Source organism: Zingiber officinale, chromosome 2B, assembly GCF_018446385.1.
Source record: "Zingiber officinale cultivar Zhangliang chromosome 2B, Zo_v1.1, whole genome shotgun sequence".
NCBI lineage: Eukaryota > Viridiplantae > Streptophyta > Magnoliopsida > Zingiberales > Zingiberaceae > Zingiber > Zingiber officinale.
In genome coordinates this window covers 20,859,171-20,883,005 of record NC_055989.1, presented here as the reverse complement: position 1 = coordinate 20,883,005, position 23,835 = coordinate 20,859,171, and the positions used below count along the sequence as shown (strand labels likewise).

General features: G+C 38.4%; 1 protein-coding gene across 1 annotated transcript in view; it reads left to right on the top strand.

Moving 5' to 3' along the window:
* LOC122045472 overlaps window positions 1-17,817 on the top strand; it is a 41,605-nt gene extending 23,788 nt beyond the window's left edge. Inside the window, exons 5-7 of the mRNA XM_042605701.1 lie at window positions 15,908-15,985; window positions 16,775-16,919; window positions 17,309-17,817. Of these exons, the coding sequence (XP_042461635.1) occupies window positions 15,908-15,985; window positions 16,775-16,919; window positions 17,309-17,698 (613 nt within the window). The 3' untranslated portion in view covers window positions 17,699-17,817. The remainder of the gene's footprint in view (window positions 1-15,907; window positions 15,986-16,774; window positions 16,920-17,308) is intronic.
* Window positions 17,818-23,835: the final 6,018 nt, after the last annotated feature.

The following is a 23,835-nucleotide window of genomic DNA, read 5'->3' as shown; positions in this document are numbered from 1 at the left end:
AAGGTCATTAGCTCGATCGGTTGGAGATCATTCTGGGGGACGAGGTTCAGCAAAGTATAATTTTTGTTTTTCTTTTAACTGCATACCATGTACATATCCTTTTAAACGTTGGCCATTCACTTTAATAATTCCGAGCTCTTCATTTCAAATGTCCACTACTCCGAAAGGATAAACCTTTTTAACTTTGAACGGACTTGTCCATCGTGATTTTAGCTTTCCTGAAAAAAGTTTTAACCTTAAATTAAACAATAAGACTAAGTCTCCTTCTTTGAAATCCATGCGTAGTATATGTTGATCATGTCATTTCTTTGTCCTTTCCTTATAAGATCTGACATGTTCGTAAGCATCCATCCTTAATTCATCTAGTTCATTTTGTTGGATCCTGTGGTTATTTTGATGTGATCAACCAAGTTAAGTTAGATCCTGTTTGGTTTTGATCCCTATGTCTAAGTGTGCTCCTTAGGAGCACAGAAAGTCGAGCGGAAGATGCAGCTGGCGAGAAGGACGACACGGGAAAGGAGCCGACGGGTTCGGTGTGTCCGAGGGACAAAAGAGCCGCGGAAGAGTACACCGATGGACGAGAAGAACGTATGTGACATTTGAGGGACGAGAAGCCGGAGCGAAAGCCTGCTCGAGAAGATTGGAAATTGGGTTCGGGTGAGCCCTATTTCGGTTGGCCGCAATCACCCAAGCGATCGGAGCTTCGGAAAAAGAAAAGGAACGAAAAGAAGCTGGAGCTATTTATACGCTGCAGCATTGAGGGTGCCTTTTATAGCGTTAAGGGTGCCCTCCACATTGAGGGTGCCTTCCATGGCGTTGAGGGCTACCCAGTCAAAGTGACCGTTTCGCATTTGGATAAAATTTTATCCAAATGTCACGCTGGAGGCGCCCTCCATGCTTATGGGAGGCGCCTTCAAGCCGAAGATAGAGTTTAAAGACCCTATAAAAAGGCTCTGGAGGTCGGAAATTAATAATCAACTCTTGTATTAACTTCATAGCAACTGCTTAAGCTTTTATTGTGTAAAAGGCTTCTCCGCCTTCAAAGAAGGAGATTCTGACTGAGCTTTTCAATCGCTTTGGATTAATAATCACCTATGTTGTAACCAAGTCAATCCCTGAGTCTCTTCTTTAATTCTGTTCTTTTATTTTTATTTATTATTATTGCACCTTAGGAGTTGAAAGAACGAGGAGGGTATTTCTTTTAGACAATTCACCCCTCCCCTCTTGCCGGCCCGTTGCACCAACAAGTGGTATTAGAGCCCAACAGCCTCAGAAGGACTAACCGCTGTCTGAAGCAACAAAGATCAAGACATTGGCCGGTGCAAGTATTCACCCCCCCAAAATTCGACGGAGACTTCGCTACATGGAAACATCGAATGGAGATATTTTTTAAAACGAATTTCGATATTCTATTAACAATGAAATATGGTTTTGTAGCATCTACGAATCAGAAAGGAGCCGAGAAAGAAAAATATTAGTGGACGAAGAAAGAGCAAGCCGATTTCGTGGCGAACGGAAAAGCAGAATTCCATCTGCTCAGCGTCCTTCCGCCCCAGGAGGTCAACCGAATCGACAGCTACGACTCCGCCAAAGATCTCTGGGAGAAGTTCCTGGAGCTCCACGAAGGTACTTTAGAAGCGAAGTTAGCAAGGCGGGACATCCTCCGAACTCAGCTAACAAATCTCCGGATGAACAATGGAGAAAAGGTAGCGCAACTCCAAGCATGAATCAAGGAGCTGATAACTCAACTAAACAATCTTGGAGAATCGGTAACAAACCGAGATTTGATTCGGTATGTGCTCAACGCCTTCCCAAGAACTTCAGAATGGGCGTCCTTAGTAGATGCACACTACATCTCTAAAGACTTTGAGGTAAGTACGCTAGAAAATCTATTTTCTATCTTCAAACTTCATGAATCTCGATTTACAGATTCAAAAAACATAGAAAAGACTAACCTCAACGTAGCCCTAAAGACAAGGACGGAAGATCAAGAGTCCGAGACATCCATCGATGAAGGCGAAACGACTTTACTGGTAAAAATGTTCAATAAATTTATTAAGTCTAATAAGTTTAAATCGCATTAAAAAAGGCATCATCGAAATAAAAGAACTGTCCGATGCTACAACTGCAACGAAGAAAGGCACATCAAGGATGACTGCCCAAAATTGAAGGAAAAGGCCAAGCACAAAAAATCAACTTCCTCCAAATATAAGACCATGAAGGCCACTTGGGATGATTTGTTATCCTCTGATTCCGAGGTAACATTCTTCTCAGGACTAGCGCTAATGATCAACCATCAATCGGAAGAAGAAACTAACTCAGAGATGAGCATAGATGAAGGGGGAGGATCAGAAGAAGAAAGCTACGATGAAGGGGGGGCATCAGAAATAGAGGTAGGTGAGATACGTGCTCTAACCCCTAAACGGTCTTTTCGTTTTATCAAAGTTCTTACAAGAGACTTAGTAAAATCAGAAAAACAGATTGTTGAATTAAATAGAATGTTAGATAATTTGAACTCAAAAAATGAAAAGTTAAAATTGTAAATTGAAAATTTGAAATCAGATACATGTAATCAAAAACCCAAACATTTTTCAAAAGTCTAACCTTAAGATTTATGGAAAATTAAATTGGTACATTAAAACACATCAAAGACAACTTAGAAGAATACCTTAAGGATATGTACCCCCTAGATATCTAACTAACCCAGTAGGAAGGAACCTCTATTGGGTTCCAAAATTTCATCTAGATTAAAACCTTATGTTAATCAAGGCTTTCAGAAGAAATTAAATGTTTCAATTCCTTAAAAGGCTTTGTCTAGAAGTGGTTGATGATCCAATAACCAAGAAGGCCTAGTATCTCGCCACAGCTTGGAAGCCAATTATCGAATTAAATGTTTAATTGACAAACTGACAAGCAATTAAGATAATGCTTTTAAATTCTTGTCAACTATTTAAGCGTTTCAAGTTTTTTTTGGAAATTTCTAACTTGGAAATTTTTTCAAATTTTGTCTAACTTGGAAAATTTGAAAATTTGCAACTTGAAAATTTTTCTTTTTCGATTTTTTTTTTTTAATCTGTACCTTGTTTTTTTTATATGTGTACCCTGTTTTTTTGTTGTGATCAAAGGGGGAGAGATATGTACAAGTTTAGGGGGAGTTAAATTTTTTTTCTTTTTATAAATCAATTTAAATTTAATTGTTGCAATGTTTCATATTGCAAATTCGTGCTTAACTTTATTTTGCATTTACTATTTGTTTGTATTTACCCTAACTTGAACTTGGGTTGATGCACATCAAAAATGGGGAGATTGTTGGACCCCATGGTTGTTTTTATGTGATCAACCAAGTTAAGTTAGGTCTTGTTTGGTTTTGATCCCTGTGTCTAAGTGTGCAGGAGCTTAGGAGCACAGGAAGTCGAGCGGAAGACGCAGCTGTTGAGAAGGACGACACGGGAAGGGAGCCGACAGGTTCGGTGCATCCGAGGGACGAAAGAACTGCGGAAGAGTACACCGGTGGACGAGAAGAACGTACGCGACATTCGAGGGACGAGAAGCCGAAGCGAAAACTTGCTCGTGGAGAAGGTCGGAAATTGAGTTCGGGTAAGCTCTATTTCGGTTGGCCGCAATCACCCAAGTGATCGGAGCTTCGGAAGAAGAAAAGGAGTGAAAAAAGCTGGAGCTATTTATACGCTGCAGCATTGAGGGCGCCCTCCACATTGAGGGCGTCCTCCATGGCGTTGAAGGTGCCCTTCACCCTCCATGGCGTTGAGGGCGCCCTCAACCCAGTCAAAGTGACTGTTTCACATTTGGATAAAACTTTATCCAAATGTCACACTGGAGGCGCCCTCCATGTTTATGGGAGGCGCCCTCAAGCCAAAGATAGAGTTTCCGGCTCTATAAAAAGGGCCATGGAGTTAGGAAATTAATAATTAACCCTTGTACTAACTTCTTAGCAACTACTTAAGCTTTTATTGTGTAAAAGGCTTCTCCGCCTTCAGAGAAGGAGATTCTGACTGGGCTTTTCAATCGCCTTGGATTAACAACCACCTAGGTTGTAACCAAGTCAATCCCTGAGTCTCTTCTTTAATTCTGTTCTTTTATTTTTATTTATTATTGTTACACCTTAAGAGTTGAAAGAACGAGGAGGGTATTTTTTTTGTTTCAAGCAATTCATCCCTCCCCTCTTGTCGGCCCGCTGTACCAACACATTTAGCTGGATCTTTCTTTTTTCTCCTGCTGCCTTGAGATCCATATTAAGTTTTGTAATTGCCCAGTAAGCTTTATACTCCAATTCAACCGGAAGATGACATGACTTCCTATAAACTAGCCGGAATGGAGTCATACCAATGGGAGTTTTTGTAGCAATTCGATATGGCCATAAAACATTATCTAACTTCAATGACTAATCTTTGCGTGAAGTAGAGACCGTTTTCTTTAATATGGCTTTAATTTCACGATTAGAGATCTCAACTTGTCCATTAGTTGGTGGATGGTATGGTGTTACAGTTGGTTGCTACTCGAAATATCGTACCGGTTCCCTTATACAAAAATTTTGTACAAGTCCCGAACCTTTCTTAACAACCTATTGTGTTCTTTAGAAATTAAATTTGGAATCGCAAACAGAACTTAACATTATTGATTCCAAATTCAACTTATCTGTTCTTAGAGGTTTAGACTTGGATCGCAAACGATGCTTAACATTATTAATCCAAATCCACCCATGTTATAAATTTGATTAAATATTTATTTCAGAGATCGGCTTCTAGGTTAAATATGGCGAGACACTAGGCCTTCTTGGGTATGGGATCATCCACCACTTCCTAGACAAAGCCTTTCAACGAAATTCAATATTTAATCTCCTTATAGTAACCCTAGGTTTAACCATTAAGAACAATTGAATCACAAGATCGAAAAACAAAAGAAACACAAAATCGAATCATAAATCCGAAATCTAGAATCAAAATCCATACAAAAGATGAACTAGTTATGATGCAGAAACAAAACTAGTTATACCTTTTGTAGCTTATAGGCCTCACGATCTTCTGTCGTATTCCTCTTCTTATCTCGGACGTCGTGTGAGCGACAATCTACCAAGATGAGAATCCACCCAAGCCTCCTCCTTGCAAGTTTCGGCCACCAACAATCTCCTAGAGATGAAGAACTTCGGCCACCAAACAAGGTCCAAGGGATGTTAAGAAACAATGTCTCCTATCTTTCCTTCTTCCTCTAACAACATCCAGCCACCAACAACTCCTAGAGATGAGATGCCGCCGGCCACCAAGGAAGAAGAATAGGGAAAGAAGAGGGTCGGCCACCACCAAGGAAGAAAGGAGAGGAATAATATATGTGTTATCCCATGGGGCAACTCCTCCCTCTCTTTTATAATCCTTGGTCATGACAAATAAGGAAAGTTTAAAACTTCCTTATTTTCCTTGTCAATGACTAAAAAGGAAAATTTAATTAAAACTTCCTTTTAATCTTTCAATGGTCGGCCACATCATGTGCACTAAACAATGCAAATTTTAAACATAAAATTAAAACTTTCTTATTTGTTTCCGAAAATTTTTAAAATAAAAATTTCTCTTTTAAATTCCCTTCATGGTTGGTTATAAAAGGAAACTTTTATAAATTAAAATCTCTCTTTTAAAACATGTGGATGGTTACAAAAAAGGAAAATTTTCTCCAAAATTAAAATCTTCCTTTTCAACTACAAATAAGGAAAGATATCAAATCTTTCTTTTAATCTTTTATAGAAGGCTATAAGAGGAAAGATTTAAATTTTAAATTCTCTTTTAAAACCATGACTTCCACATAAGGAAAAATTTTAAAAAATTAAAATCCCCTTTTAATTTATTGTGGTCGGCCACCTAAGCTTGGGCTCCAAGCTAGGGCCGGCCACCACTTGAACCCATCTAGCCTTGGTTTGGCCAGCCCTAGCTTGGGCTCCAAGGTTGGCTTGGCCGACCATCTTAAGGTGGGTAAGAAGTTGGGTTTGGGTGTATATAAGACTTTATAAATAAGAGGCGATGACGGACCGAGAGCAGAAATTGGTTTTGATCTCCCGATGAACTTGAGCTTCCCGTGTTCGTCCCGAACACTCAATTTGAGTTCATCAATAATAACTCATTCCACTAAAGAGTTATTATTGAACTACCGCACCAATCCCATATTACTATATGAGCTCCTTCTTATCATAAGTGTGTTAATCTCCCTGTGTTTAAGATATCGAATGCCCACTAATTAAATGAGTTACTGACAACTCACTTAATTAGTATCTAACTCCAAGAGTAGTACCACTCAACTTTATTGTCATGTCGGACTAAGTCCACCTGCAGGATTTACATGACAGTCCTTATGAGCTCCTTTTGGGGACATCATCAACCTAGATTGCTTAGGACATAGTTTCCTTCTATAATTATCAACACACACTATAAATAATATTATTTCTCAACTTATCGGGCCTATTGATTTATCGAACTAAATCTCACCCACTGATAAATTAAAGAAATAAATACTAAATATATGTGCTTGTTATTATATCAGAATTAAGAGCACACACTTCCATAATAACAGAGGTATTGTTCTTTTATTCAGTTAGTATAAAAAGAAACTACCTCAAATGGTCCTACTCAATACACTCAGAGTGTACTAGTGTAATTTTATAGTCAAGATAAACTAATACCAAATTACACTACGACTATTCCAATGGTTTGTTCCTATCCATTTTAGTAGTGAGCTACTATTTATAACTTATAAGGAACTGATAACATGATCTTATGACATCACACACCATGTTATCTACAATATAAATTAATTGAACAACTACACTTAGCATATAAATGTAGACATTTGACCAATGTGATTATTTATTTCAAAATAAATGTTTACAAAAAAACTAGGCTTTTAGTATACATTCTAACAGTTGTCACTTTGTGACTTACTCCATATTTCTTTAGTAAGTTTTCAAACTGTTTTTCTATAAAATGCGACCCTCCATCACTAATGACTGCCTTAGGTATGTCAAATCGTGGAAAGATTATCTTTTTAAACAATTTCATGACTGTTTTTGCATCACTTGTAGGAGAAGTTATGACCTCCACCCATTTTGATACATAATCCACCGCCACTAGAATAAAGTTATTGCCACATAAGGAAGGAAATGATCCCCTAAAATCTATCCCCCATATTTCAAACAATTCTACTTCAAGAATATAGTTTAGTGGCATTTCATTTCTCTTGGTGATATTTTCGGTCCTTTGACATTGATCACAAGATTGCACAAATTCTCATGTATCCTTGAATAAATTTGGCCAATAAAATCCTGCTTGTAAGATCTTTACAGTTGTTTTTAAACATCCTAAATGGCCATCGTATGATGAAGAATGACAATGGAACAAAATGTCCTTAACTTCTTCCTCAGGTACACATCTTCGATATATTACATCACTGCATTTCTTGTAAAGAAGTGGTTCATCCCAAATATAGTTCTTGACGTCTGAAAGAAATTTTTTATTTTGTTGTCTAGAGAAATTTTGGGGTAGAACTCCACTTGCCAGATAATTAACAAAATCTGCATACCAAGGTGTCTTTACGCATGCTAGTGCCAAAAGGTGTTCATCAAAAAAAAAATCATCAATAGGTACATTATATTTTGCACCTTTTCTCCATTTTGCCATACACGAGATAAATGATCAACCACTACATTCTCTGCCCCTTTCTTGTCTCTGATCTCTAAGTCAAATTCCTGAAGAAGTAAGATCCACCTGATAAGCCGAGGTTTTGCATCTTTCTTGCCCAATGAATATCGGATGGTAGCATGATCAGTATATACTATCACTTTTGAGTTCACTAAATAAGATCTGAACTTATCAATTGCAAAGACTACTGCTAGGAATTCTTTTTCGGTAGTGGAATAATTACTTGGGTTGCATCTAGTGTCTAACTTGCATAGTGGATTGCATGTAAAATCTTGTTCTTCCTTTGCCCTAAAACTGCTCCTACTGTAAAGTCACTGCATCACACATACCTTCAAAGGGAGAATCCCAATCTGGGGCTTGGATTACGAGAGCTGAAGTAAGGGCACTTTTAATCTTTTTGAAAGCCTCCATGTAATCATCATCAAAACAGAATTCAACATCTTTATTCAGCAAGTTAGTTAAAGGCTTAGAGATTTTTGAAAAATCCTTGATAAAACGCCTGTAGAACCCAACATGCCCCAAGAAGCTCCTTACTCCTTTTACATTAATTGGCGGGGGTAACTTCTCTATTACTTCTACCTTGGCCTGATCCACCTCGATCCCTTGCTCTGATATCTTATGTCCCAAGACAACCCCTTCTTTAACCATGAAGTGACATTTCTTCCAATTTAATACTTAGTTTACATCTTCGTACCGTTGAAGAACTGTAGAAAGATTTAGTAAACAAATGTCGAAGTCATTTCCATAAACTGAGAAATCATCCATGAATACCTCCATGATTTTCTCTATTAGATCTGAAAAAATTACCATCATGCATCTTTGAAACATAGCTGGGGCGTTACAAAGTCCAAATGGCATACGACGATAAGCGAAAGTTCTGTAGCGACATGTGAAAGTAGTCTTCTCTTGATCTTGTGGATGAATTGGAATTTGGAAGAATCCCGAATAGCCATCCAAATAACAGAAATATGAGTGTTTTGCTAATCTTTCAAGCATCTCATCAATAAATGGTAAAGGAAAATGATCATTCCTAGTTTCTTTATTCAACTTTCTGTAATCAATACACATCCGCCACCCTGTGACCGTTCGTGTTGAAACCAACTTATTGTTCTCATTTCTGATTACAGTCATTCCTCTTTTTTTTTGGAACCACATGCACTGGACTCACCCATTCACTATTTGAAATAGGATAAATGATCCTAGCATCAAGAAGTTTAAGCACTTCTTTCTTTGCTACCTCTTTCAAATTTGGGTTCAATCTCCTTTGATGTTCAATTGAATTTTTGTGTCCTTCATGTAAGATTCTATGCATGCAAAGAGAAGGACTAATTCCCTTAATATCATCAATAGTGTACCCAATTGCTTTTCTATGCAATCTTAACTCATTAATCAATTTTTGTGTTTCCAACTCAGTTAAGGTTGCATTGATTATCACCGGGAAAGTGGAATTCGGTACAAGGAATGCATATTTGAGGTTGGGTGGCAATGATTTTAACTCTAGTTGAGGTGGCTTAATTTCTGATAAAGTTGGATCCTGCTCCAGCAACTTTATTTCTTCTTTTGGATATCCTTTCTCTAAATTCTCCTCGGTTTCCGATATCATCTCTTCATCTTCTTCATAATCAAGGTTATCTTCTTCATAAGAAACATTTGGCATTCCTCCCTTTCAATAGGTTTAGTTGAAGATATTCCTTCTCCAAACATTTTTGATAGAGACTCACAACACCAAGGGAATAAATCTTGAAGATCTTTTTTATTCACGGTGATGCCTTCTTCAACCTCCTTCTGAATTTTACCGTTTGCAAGTTTTTGTTTATTTTCCTCCTCGCTTTCTTTTTCTTTATCTTCGAATGCGCTACATGTGAGAGTCATTAGATTTTGCCTTGACCAATCATTAAAATTTAATGTTATCCTGCAGATTATTTCATATGCTTCATCCCAACTTCTCTTCATGAAAGATCCTCCAGATGCCACATCTAACTGACCCTTATTTTGGAAAAAAAGTCCAATGTAGAATAAATGTACAATCAATCATTTCTCAATTCCATGATGTGGACATGGATACAGAAGAGATGAATATCTTTCCCAAGCTTGATGTAATTCCTCTCCGACAAGTTGCTTAAAATTCAGAATCTGATTTCTCAAATGTATGATTTTTTGTGGAGAAAAATATTTGTTCAAAAATCTCTGTTCTAACTCAGCCCAAGTTTTGATATTTCTCGGTTGCAAGGCATTAAACCATTTCTTTGCAGCATTCTTAAGATTAAAAGGGAAAACCAATAGACGAATAGCATCAGATGGAACCCCTTCATATCTCAGTGTATTACAATATCTGTGAAATTCCATGAAATGTGAATAAAGATTCTCCAACTCTAACCCCCCAAACTGATCTTGCTGAATTTTTTAGATAAAAGATGCTCTAAGCATAAAATTTCTTGCTTGAATCTCTGGCTGAACAATGGGCCCTAAGTCTTGGACAGACTTTGGAGCTCCATAATCTTTCAATGATCTGAATATCATATTTGAGTGTTCTTGTTCTTCTTGATTTCTTTGCAAAATCTTCCTTCTATGAAAAGTTCTATCAATCTCTGGATCAAGAGGTAATTTCCTGCAAAGTTAGATCTACGCATACAAGAATAACATCTCAAGTTTTTTCTTAGAATTTCTTTTATTTGAAAAACAAACTAAACTGAAATGCTGAAAATATGAAATGCAGAATTTGAATTACAAGTCAAATTATAGGAAAAGTAATCAGAAATAAAAGATAAGATTGAGAAAATAGAATTTCCAACACTAGTTACAGCTATGTAATCGAAAAGAAAAGAAAAGTCTAGTCTAACTCAAATGATTATCTCTAACGTTATAGACGCAGTCCCCGACAACGACGCCAAAAACTTGTTACGCAATCGCAAGTACACGGTTTCATCGTCAGTAATAAAAAGATATCGATCCCACAGGACTGGTTATAAGTACTAGAGATGTCTCACAACGAATTAGCTAAACAATCGACAAAAGAAGCGAATGTACTAAGTAGCAACTAGAAATAAAAATAGAAAAGCAAATGTAAGAACTTGGGTTTTATGAGAGTTCTAGGAGTTCGGTTTCATTGTGATATTTATCAATGTAAGGTGATCTACCCATTTTTATCCTCAATTGCCATACATTTGCAGGAAGTTGTCGGTTTTCTCCTGCAGAAGTCAATTGGCAAGGAATTTTTATCTATACCTCTAGTAATTTAATAGTCATGATCCCTATGAAGTCCGTTAGCGGGGCAACTTGTCACCAACGCCCCTCGGTCATACGACATAGAAACACATCACCATTCAATCCACATAAAGGCATAGGGGATAAATGCACTCAACTATTCCACCTCCTGGTAGAGACTAGCTTCACCTTTCAAGGTGATCCCCTAGATGCACGTTAGCGGGGCAGCTTGTCACTAGCGCCCCTCGATCATATGATTTAGGGGATCCCTCTACAAGATCCACAAGTATCACAAACATCCAATCGAGCATGGTAATTAAATTCAAACATAATAATCCACACAAGATCAAATAGATACAAAACATAACAACATCAGATAGGAAATTGGCATATCCATGAGATTCTTACATCAAATCACACCACAAATACTCCCTTAGTCTTAGAACAATGAATCTACTCCATAATATAAAGATAGAGATTCGAAGACAAAGAATTCACAAACATTTCAATCCCAATTAAGAGAAGAGATTAGAAATACTTATCTAGTGACGAGGAGTGATCTTCGGAACCAATCCCTAGCTTCTGAAGTTGGATCGGAGATGGAAATGGCTTAGGAATGCTGGATCAAGGCTGAAGAAGGTGAAGAATGACCCCAAACTTGATCTCCCCAAAAAGGAGAGCCTCCTCCCCCTTGAAAGAGGAAGAAGCTCTTTATATAGGGCAGGGCACGAGCACCACACGGCCCGTGCCACGGCCGTGTGGCACACGTGGCCCCGACTGTTTTGCTCTCGGCCAAGGTCACACGATCGTGTGGCCTTCATACGACCGTGTACTGTTCTTTCTCTGGTTTGCTTACACAACCGTGTGGCTCACACGACCGTGCCAATCTTGGCCTCTGGATCCCTTGCACGATCGTGTGGCACACACGGCCTGGCCTTGCCTCTTCTCTGGAAATGTTGCACGACCATATAGAGATGTTGCTTGGGCCGTGTAGATCTACACAGCCTTGTTCTGGTCATGCTTGTTGAGGTGACACGGTCGTGTGGATCTACCCGACCGTGTCATTCTCCTTCTCTGGAAATGCTACACAGCCTGCCTGCTCCACACGCCCAAGGTCATTTTCCTCCCTTCTCCTTTTGTCACGCCCCAGAGGAGTCCCTGCCAGACGAAAATCTGACAGTATCTCCCCTGTACCGGTGACAATCTGAATCCTGAAATACATAGCCTCAGGGCCTCTCAATACTCGACCATCACGGCCGGAACATATATGATAAAATAAGTAAACATTCCATGCAGTTTAATATAAAACCTACTCCACTAATAAAGAGATAAACACAACCCATAACGAAAAATCATCGCAACGGAAAAACATGGCCAGCGTACCAAAAACTCGATATAAAAGGCACGAGTGCAAGAACTACACATCACAAGTATGTAGATCACATAACAAGGAACCAAAGTCCGAAAATAGAAAATCATCTTGACATAGAATGGGGACTAGCAACTGGAACCTCCTGACGACTTCAACCTAAAATAGGAATAAATCAACGGGGTGAGTTCAAGAACTTAGCGGGTATCGATCAGACATGTATAGTAAAATATAATTATCAGTAATAATCATACAGTACAGTATCCTGAACAATAACAGGTAATGCAAAACTGAACAACAGAAGAAACTGTACTCACGAGGACCTCCTATCCGAACATAAGGGTGTGAACCATACCAACAGGTGTAGGGTCGTCTCTGACCAAATACATAAGAATTCAGTGGGTATCGATCAGACATGCATAGTAAGATATAACTATCAGTAATAATCATGTAGTACAGTCTCCTGAACAATAACAGGTAATGCAAAACTGAACAACAGAAGAAACTGTACTCACCAGGACCTCCTATCCGAACATAAGGGTGTGAACCATACCAATAGGTGCTGGATCATCTGACCAAATACATAATGTCTCTTGTATGCATATCAATCATATGCAACCACCAAAATGCAGCATCTAAAATGCAGCAATCACAAGTAATAAATGCAATCCATGCATATGATGCAAATGACATGGTCACTCCTGATGTCAGTCAGCCACCTCACACGTGATGGTGAGGTCGAGTGGGTAGGGCTATGACAACTGTACACTCTGCCATGACTACTTCTGAGTGACCGAGTGGACAGGATGCTGTCGGAGTCCACCTATCCTCCTACCCCAACTAAATGGGGGAGCTGAAGCTCTCATCTCCCTGTGTCAGTCAAGAGGAGGGATCCCTGTCCGCTACCATGCTACGTCACCACTACCCATGAGTGGTTGTGTGTGCAGATTATGTAACTGGCGATGTGCTCAGCTACAAAGGAGCCGACAATCGCTCAGCATGCAATCATGCAAAATGGTGCATGGCATTAAAACATGTAACTCCTGAAAATATCAACATCCAAATAATATGTATTAAAAGGAAAACCGAGTCGATAACCAAGAGCTAGGTATCATAAATCTAGGTACACATGCCAAGTAATAAATTTAGGTATGCATGTCAGGTAATAAATCTAGGTACACATGCCAAGTATATCTAGTAGCTAGACCTGTACCCGGTAATGCGTTGTATGTCGCTATTTCTATGAACATAAGTACGCATGGCAAGAATCAAGAGGCATAAGCATAAATGCATAACAGATAACAATACGGGCATACTACGGATATCAAGTAGTGACATACCAAGGCAGATATAAACATAACCATTACTACTAGCTATAATCTATTATGCATATCAGAATAACAATATCAAAAGAGATAAGTCAAAGGTACTCGCCTTAAATGTAGGCCGTGTTAGGTAACTCTCACGTTAACATGCCCGTCTCTAACCAAAGTCCTGTATCAACATATACAAGCTAGGTTATACATAAACCAATTAGCTAACCCTAATTGGATCTATCATACACATTTACATCATCATCAATTACTAACCACCAGATCTAATAACTAATCAAATTCATTACTCCAACTAGGTTTAACTCAAGCCATTTCCATTAACTACAAATCAGCACTATTGATCCAAAAAAAAAATTCTCCATACTCAACCACAATCCAATGATGTTTGCTGATAGTTCATGATTGGAGGGATGTCCTGTGACAATGTAACACCATAGAAATCTTCACGTTGCCGAAGTCTACTGTTGCAATGGTGGCTATGGTATTTGTTCTGCTTCCTGGAGTGTCGGCAAACCTTCCGATCAATGCGGTCAATTAACAAGGAGCCTGGATCAACATGTGAAGATGACTGCAAGCAACAAATCGAAACTTCCCAATACAAAGATGAGACTAATATGTCTTACCTTAATCTAGATATGTAGCTTTCTCTCTAATGGAAACTCAAATGTTGCTGTTGGTGGTGAACCGGGCAGAGGAGAATGGCGACGGCATTAGGGCATGGCTTGATGGTAATCGGAGAAGAAGGATGGTCAATCTGTCCTACTCGAAGAATCGACAGCAGATCCACGCCGTTAAGGAATAGGAAAATGAATCCAGTGGAGAGAAGGTGATGGAGCTCCCTAATGGCAACCACCTCTACCCTGCTCAGATCAGCGAGCGAGAGGGAGAGTTTGCGCTAATTCCCTTCGTCGACTCCTCCCTCCCGGTGATGGCAACACTCGGCAGCAATTGCTTCCGCGACGATCGAGTGAAGGAAGGTGCGATGGTGGCAAATCGGGCGTTGCAGTAACGCGAGAGGAAGAAAAGCTCGACACTGGCTGGCTAACACTCGGCGTCGGGTGGCGATGACCGGTGATCGGCGACAGATCAAGGTCGCGAGAGGGGAAGGAGGGTCGGCGGCGAGTTGGAGGACGAGAGGAATCGAGAAGAGAAGGGATTCGGTGATAATAAGAAGAGAAATTTAGGTTTAAGTATTTATAACCTAGGTTTTAATTAACCAACTATATGTTAATCTAGTTAATCAACTCCTAACTAAATGGGTATTCCAAACAGGCTTTCTCTTAGCCTAATAACTCTACCCCTTAAAATATATCATACGAGCTCCAATTAAATCCCAGAAAATTTCTAAAAATTTCTAAAAATTTTGGTAAGATTATTCGTCCATTAAACCTTATTATTTTTTATTTTTTTTGTTATGGTATTTTACACCTTTAGCATGGTCGTGTGACTCACATGACTAGTGTCGTCTTCCTTTGCTTGTTGCCTAGATCGACCACGAACATCATTTCTTCTCCAAATTCGACTTGACAGAAAATACACAAGAGCAGATTTCCGAACAAAGAAAAATATTTATGCTGAAAGTAAGACAGACTATGAAAGTGCATAGATAAAGCATGCATAAAATATGTGAATGCACGTCAAAACATGCAAAACAGGTGTATATATATAATATACGCACATCACTCACCCAAGAGCACACAACGTTTATAAAAACATAAAGTAGGCTTGTACAATGACAAGGGATCCTACAATCAGATTTCTCCCTAACCAAACCGAACCCCATTCTGAATTAACTACAGAAAGGATGAATCCTACTTCAATGGGTCTGACTGTCAGATTCCATACGCCACTGAAAGCCCACAGAGATCTTTGCCTAAAATCAAAATGGTAACTGATATGAGAGGGAATCCTCAGGGAATGGAAAAAGAAATCTTGTTGCCCTACCACTAAACCACAATGGCAGACATGACACGGAGATTCTTCATGCACAAGGAGAGAGAAGTGGGGAGAGTAGAGACCTTCACGAATGAAGAAGAGGAAGATAGGTTAAAGTGGAGAGATCCTCTGTTGAAGGAAATAACAAAATCCATGCCATGCTTGAGAAGGAAAGCCATTGTAATTCGTAGAGAATCTGCTGAGTTCGTCGGACTTCTGCAGATCGTTGGAGATGCCCGAGTGGGAAGGCTGTGTTTGCAACTCGTGAACCAACACTCCCACCAAAAAAAATCACCGAGTCGTAGCTTTTTGTAAAAGTTTGTGTCGGTTATGGGTACGCGTTATTTTTTAATGAGCTATTTTCCTTGCAGTCATTGCGACAAGATAACTGCTACCGGTGTGTCAGGCCTCATTTGTCACAGCCAATCTTTGGAAATCTTGAGATGGGGGTATGATGATTTTTTGCTATATTTTTGCAGTTTTTTTCTCTGCAAATAGCTAATCTTGTCTGTTAGTTAATTTTTCATGGAGCTGGATGATGTTTATGTGTAGTTTTTTATATACAAGGTAAAACCTTGCTGTTCTATATCCATTTTTTTCCTGAAAGATTAGTTCTGCCCATCTAAATTTTGAGGCATACTCAATTATTGGGGTAGAACCAAGAGTAGATGACATAACAGTTACTCTGCCCATCTAAATTTTGAAGCATACTTGAATACTGAGATAAATGCAGATGTAAAATCAAGATCAGCACATTGACATTTGGTCCAGTTGGTCAGCTAGTATGATTAAACTACTTGTACTTTATTGCATAAAGCAATGTACAAATGAGATCATTAAAGTTTTTATTTTGCACTTCAGATATTTTATGGATTGTTGAGTTAGAGCTAATACTTCAGTGAATCAATATGTTAGTGACCAAGGAAGTTCATCTTATCTTGACTCTCACAGTCATTATTACTTCATCTTGAATTTCTTTTAACTTGTTAGGGTAAATATCAGCTCATCCTATTCTTGACTAAACTATCTCTGTGCCCCCATACTGTGGCAATGATTCAGAAATACTTATTCTGACATTCAAGAATGTGCATCAAGCTCTTCATCCATAGTTGATATGCCAAGAATTTCTGCAAGAAATCATTTGCTCATTGAATCCTTGTTTTGCTTCTTCATTGCTTTCTGCTCAATATCCAACATGGTTAATTGGGTCTCGAACTAAACTTTTCATGTTAATGCAGGGGGTCTCCCAGCAGTGATTCTACTGCCTTTAGATGTGTTGGTATCTTGAAACCTAAATTGAACAATGTGGAGGAAGAATCATGGGAGGAGCTTGAAAATGCTGACATCGGAAGTGGTGCCCCATCACTACGCTGGCTCGTATGGGTAAGGCATGCACTAATATTATATTCTGCTTTATTTATGTTTCATTCCGTCTACATTGGAATCTCGAATGCATGTTGGACTACTTTCTGGCAAAAATTGACTTCTGTATCTTGATATTTCTTGTGATGAAGAAAGAAACCAGCTTATAGGACGTCTACCCAAAATCAATTATTTGTCATTAAGCTTGTCTTGATTTTAAGGCTGTGGTACAATCTTTTTATTTTCATTTTAGCTCAAGCTACAATGATGCAAATCATTGTTTAACCGCTGCTCACCAAGACATTTTTTTGTTAAAGTTGGGTCTAACTCTTCACTCACAAAAGTGTAAGAGTTATATTTACAACTCAAAATATTGTCTGCTAACAATTCATTTTTTATTTCGCTATCAGCCAAACATAGATGAGGTTTCAAAGGCAATAATGGCTGCTGAATGCCCCCAAATCATTGTAAACCCACCCTTTGGCTTCCCAGAAGTTCCAAATGAAGCTCTGGACTTTGTAGCTCTGGACTATTCTATCATTGATGCCATTGATCCCAAAACCTGGGATGTTTCAGGCACTGCTAGAGGTAGTGCACCGAAGCTGACTGTTTCCAATGAGACATCTGAATTGTCTATAGCTGATTTTTTAGAGGGGCGTGCGACGTTGGTTCCTAAACAAGCAATATATGCGAGGCAAAACAAGCGGCGAGCAAAGAGGGAGCACTTAATGAGTAGTTCTAGCCCAAAGTCCATCATGCGTGCCTCCCAAGCTAGCAAATTCTTGCATCATAGGAGGTGATTGCAGTCATGTTTTGCACGTTGAAACTTGTATGTTTTCCTTCAGTACAAGATTGTGATGTACACATTGTAATTACTCTGAGACTTTTTTTTATCATGTTCACGGCAAAATATTTCGTATGCTGGCAGTATTAACTACTGTATGCCTGCTTGATGTTAATAATGGCTGTCGGTGGAAGTCTTCTTGGCTCGTATTAATCTTTAAGATGCCAGTCATTGTGTTCTTAGTGGCCTAGAGACATTGCCATTTTAGCAGATTTGTCGAAGGCGTACTCAGGTTGAGAAGGTCAGCACAAATGATGATACAATGGCACTTTGACACGTAATACTTGTTCATATCAATCTGGACAAAGTAGATAATTTGTTTGAAGGTTGTCAGTGAGATAATGCGCATCAGAGGTGATTGATCATCATTCTCTTCAAGATGATGGTCTCCTCCTGGACCTTATTTTGAATGAATTAGTGTGTGTCGTGTTCTCTAAATTTAAGAGTTCAAGACACCGATCAAAGGTATAATAGAGAAGACAATAAAAAAGTTGAGTATTGATCAGTGACAAGTTTAAAGAATAGAAGCCTAGAAGGCTGAAAGTGTACTTTTTCCAGTTTAAAGAATAGGGAAAATTTTTAAAATAGGTATAAATAGTACAGTTATTACAAAAATAAGTAAAATTAAAACTTTTTACAAATTTAGGTGAGATGAATTCATATCCGGGATTTAAATCCCGGTATTTATTATTTTTTATTTATTTTCGTATATTCCGGGATTTAAAACCCGGAACCTTCTAATAATCGGGATTTAAATCCCGATAACTTTTTTTTAAAATTTTTTTATCAATTATTTTATTTTTATTTGCTTAAGTTTTATTTTTTAACAAAGCTCGGTCACTGCTTTCTTTTGCCAAATTGTTTTCTGTATGATAAATTGTTTTCTCCACGTATTCTCTTGCCAAATGAGACAGTGAACATCCGCGTATGACAAATTGTTTTCTGTATGACATAAGTTTTATTTTTTAAAAATAATTCAAATTCGTAATAATTTTTTATAATTTCTTTTACAAAGCTAATTTGTTTTATTAACATATGTTTAAATAATAATAATAAATTATATTTATATTTATTAAATATATTATAAGTTATATTAGAAAATAATTTCAATAAACTGAAAATAAAAGATATTCTGAGATTTAGCAAATATATTTAAGATTATCACATTTAAATATAAGGAAAATCGACATTTATATTATTGGTAGAAAAATTGCCATGTCTAAATATAAAAACATTTATCAAATAAGCTACAAATTATATTCAATCGACACCACATCTCGGACGTCGGCGATTTCTGTGTGGAAGGAATCGTCTGAGAAAAGGAATTCTACCACCCGTATTCCGCTCATGTGATTGTTGGACTATAGCGTCGTTATGTACATCATTTCCCGCCTCTTCGTCATCCCCATGATTGTCCTCTTGTGGATCATCATCATTAGCTTCAGATAAATGGGAACACATACTAGATATATCTACTGATTGGAGGTTAGATATTGTGGACATGTGTTCCATTTGAAATGGAGCAAAAATATTTGTAGAAGGAGTAAAATAATCAGGTCCCAAACTACCCTGAAAATGAGAGCCTGATTCAAACATAGAAAAATCTAAAGTGGTCGGGTGGCTAAAATCTCTATCGGTTGGCAACGATGATGGACTCGGAAATGACTCTGAAGATGATTGGGTATCGGAGTAGTGGCCAAACCCACCTGATGTGGGATAACCACCAAAACTTGTTCGGGCTTGTGTGAATGAAGATGAGCCAACTTGCATTGATAGATCTCTCCAGACTGGCGGTTCAGAAATAGTATCACAGCTCATACGAGAAGGATCGACATACCTTTGCCTTGGTTGACAAGTTCTCGGACCTCTACCTGATGGTGCATTAGCGGTAGGAGTGAACCCATAATCAGGAATATGTATATCATCCTGAATGATATATTCACTTGGGTAGTCCGTGTATCTTCGCTGCTCTCCAAAAGCTCCAAGAATAGCCCCAGTCATCCAGTTATGTTGTCGTCCGATCGGAGCATTATCTGAGCATGATGAGATCCATGCTCTCTCGTGAGTATCAATCTAGTAGAAGAAGAAAAAAAAAATATAATGGTTATTAAAGTGCAATTGAATATTAATTTATGAAACAATTACAAAATTTGGTGATATCTTACACTTCCTACATGAGTGGCCCCCTCGATTGTCATAAATCTTCGCGTTACTCGCCTGTACCAGTCTCCATATTGACTATGATAGTGTTGGGTCAATAAACTGGTATTACTGTGAACCATAAATTGTTGGCGGTTATTCCAGATGTTAATCTCTTTTGCCCATTCAACTCTCCAATCAACCTCATACTTTCCCTTTTGACTGGTTGAATGATAACCACAATGACGAAAAGGAGGAACAGGGATAAACTGGAGCCAGCCGAATTGTCGTCGTACCCTATTTGGATAATACCATTCGACGACATTGAAGCATATCAAGGGTACTCGAGCCGTCCAAATGTCCTGCTCGGATAGACAAATTGGATCTAACTGGTGAATAAATTGAGCATATGGCTCCCAAGAGATCTACATAAGGTCATAACAATTAGTCTTTACATTAATATAGCTAACATTGTAAACGACAAAAGTTAAAATAACAAAGATCTTACTTGGTGGTGTGTATGAACGTCGAATTCATATCTCCATCCCTGCAAAGTGAATCGCGATGATTGTCGCGCTTCTTTCTTACCTGCCCACCTGAAATCATAATTTTATCAAGTGAATGAGCATATAATACTTTAATCTGAAATAATATTAACAAATAACTATTGCACCTAGTCCCGAGCGGAAGCATGGGTGTGTGTTCTATCCCACCCCTAATAATAGGACAACATTGAGTGAATCACTTCCATGCCCATAGCTACAGAAGTAATAAGGGACCCGATATCTGACTAATATATGGGTCAACGACATTACACAAATTGCGGTATAATTATACAAGGCATGCGCTACCCCAACTATACTCTTGCATGCGATGTAAATCCTCAACAAATTGAAAGAACATGTTGTGCACATAACCCTCTGTTTTAGAGCCCATTAGATCACCACCTATTATTCACAATATAGTGGCACGAACATAACATTGTATAGTTTCGTCGGTTGCATTGGTGGGAAGTTTCGTTGATCGAAGGTTTTAGCCAGCCACCTAATTGAAAGACGTCTCGGCTTCATATTAGAGGGGTGTAGAACTTGATCAAGGAACCTTAAACAATAGTCATATATGTCAACATTCGCTCTACCAGATATCGTTGACCCATGAATAGGTAGACCCAACAGAACTGCAACATCTTGCAAAGTTACTGTCATCTCTCCTTCGAGCATGCGAAATAAATGTGTTTCCGGCCTCTATCTCTCAAGAAGAGCAGTAATAAGTACTCCATCAATACAACGATATCCAACTTGGAAAACCCCTAAGAATCCCGCTACGTTAATCCAATAAATAAAACGATCATTTTGAATATTATACTCATTTTGATGTAGACTGGTTCGCTTCACAAGCAAAGGTTCAAGGTAACTGGCGTCATATGACTCACCACGACTTGCTCTAAGCTGAAGAAACATTGTACAACAAATTAATTTTATCATAACCATAACATATATGCACAAATACAATGACAAAGAAATTAACGACACAATTTATTTTAGTACCACATTATCCCATACTGTTTCGGATCTATACGATGTCTGTAGATGTAATAACTCGCCATCAACTGGACCTAGATGTCTAAGGTAATCGGCACGTCCAGGCCTGCGGTCCATATCTATACACAGATACAAATGAATATATGTATATCAAATATTATATCATACTTACGCACATAATCTTTGTCAATATAAGTACGTCATACATAATATCAATAATGTCTTACAAAGTTAATTAAAAAACACATATCTTACAAAGTTATAAAATATTTGAAGTTACACACGAATAAAAAGAATTAAACATGTGGACAAGTTTTTCTATTATGTCCATATTGCCCACACCGTCGACAATGTTGCACTCCGCTTGTGGATGGTCCAACGTCCATCTCATTTCTCCTTCTTCCCGCTGGCTTACCCTTTTTTCTCTTCGTGTCTGGGTCAGGTATTAGGCATCGACCATCATCACCTTCCATAATTGACCAATAGGCCTCATTACCTAAGGGATGAAAACTACTTCTATAGCATTTGATCACAGTTGACAATAAATACACAGCATCTATATAGATAAAATAATCTCTTCCAATTGCCATACATGCTACTATTGCATGCGAACAAGGTATCTTCGTCCCCTAAAATTTTCCACAACTACAATGTTGAAGGCGAAGATGTACCATTTGCTTATTACCTCCTTTTCGCATTTCACGTGAGTATCCAGTCTTCACTTCAAAAACTCCATCTTCACGATTGAAAGAGGTTACCTGATGGGTGTATGCAACTTTCAAATGTCTATCAAGCAATTTGAGACACTGCGAAGTGTACACTTTGTCATTGGCCATCTGATCAGAGTACACATTTCTTCTGTTATCAAAGTACTTGACCATGTTATAAAATGTATGCTCGATAAGGGTAGCAACAGGTAAACGACGTGCATCTTTCAAAACTGAATTGACACACTCAGCTACATTTGTATTCGCATGCCCATATCTGTGACCCCCATCATGGGACATTGACCATTTTTCTATTGGGAGCGATGTAATCCAGTTCCATGCCTCATCATTCCTCTCTTTTACCCGCTTCAAAACTCGCTCACACTTTCTTACTTGACACGTCCTCCCTATAATGTGACATCGGTTAGATGTTGTATATAAAACATGTATGCATAAATATTAATAGCATTGCGAAGTTTTGTAACCGTATCAGCCTTTATGAGTAAATTCTTGAGTCCAACATTTTTGAAGCGTGTGTTAAAATTGTTGGCCACATGACGGAGGTAATAGCGATGTTTTGCATGAGTTTCATCCCAACCGAGATATTGGTTATTCATTATCTGTATAATTCCAATATGTCTATCAGAAATGACACATATACCATCACACCTTACTACATGCGTTCGAAGGAGCGCCATGGACCATCCCCAACTGTCCACATTCTCGGACTCTACCAACGCATAAGCCAGTGGAATCACAGAGTTATCTCCATCAATGGCTGTTGCAATTAGGAGTGAATGTTTATACTTACTATAAAGGAAAGTTCCATCAATTTGGATCACTGGCTTTGTGAACTAGATACTGTCGATAGTTGGTTTGAATGACCAAAATAGTCGACGCAAAATTTTTTTGTTGAATTCAACTGCACAATGCCTGACATGAGTGTGATAATCGAATGCCCACCATACAACACTTCCAGGATTTGTCTGTTGCAGAGTTGCAAAGAAATGTGGTAGAAGTTGGTATGATTCATCCCAATCACCCCAAATTCTGGCAATAGCCTTCTGTTTAGCCTCCCATGCTTTCCTATAGGAGGGTTTGAAATGCAACCAATTGTGAATTTCAACGATAATACTTCCAACTGACTTGGATGGATCTTTCTTCACCCCTTCCAATATGCAGTTGCATATAAAGTTTGAGTCCAATTGTCTATGATCAAGCGATATAGCCCTCGCAACACATGTGTGTGGACCTTTATATCGTGTTATGCCCCATCCTCCACCAAGTTTCTTTAGCCTTGCTGCACGTAAATGCCAACTACACCCATATTTAGTGTTCATACATACGACTGACCAAACACATGAACTTGACTGAGCAACTTCATATTCTCGACTACAATTCAAGGAATACTGTTTAACTACATTAATTACATCTTCCTTCTCTTGAAACTCCAATGTTGTATCAAATTCTGTACCAACTACCATTCCAACTATGTTACCCACTAATCTGATCCAATTTGCTGAAACAGGATAGTTGGCTCCTACAGTAAACTGAAATGCTTCAGGCACTTCGATCATTGCCTCTTCCTCACAATCGTCTTGACCGAGTAGCCCATCACTATCTTCCTCTTCTGAAGGGTTGGACTGACAATCATTTGTTGCTATCGATATGTCTGTTGGTTGCTACTCGGAAAACCTAGAGGTTCC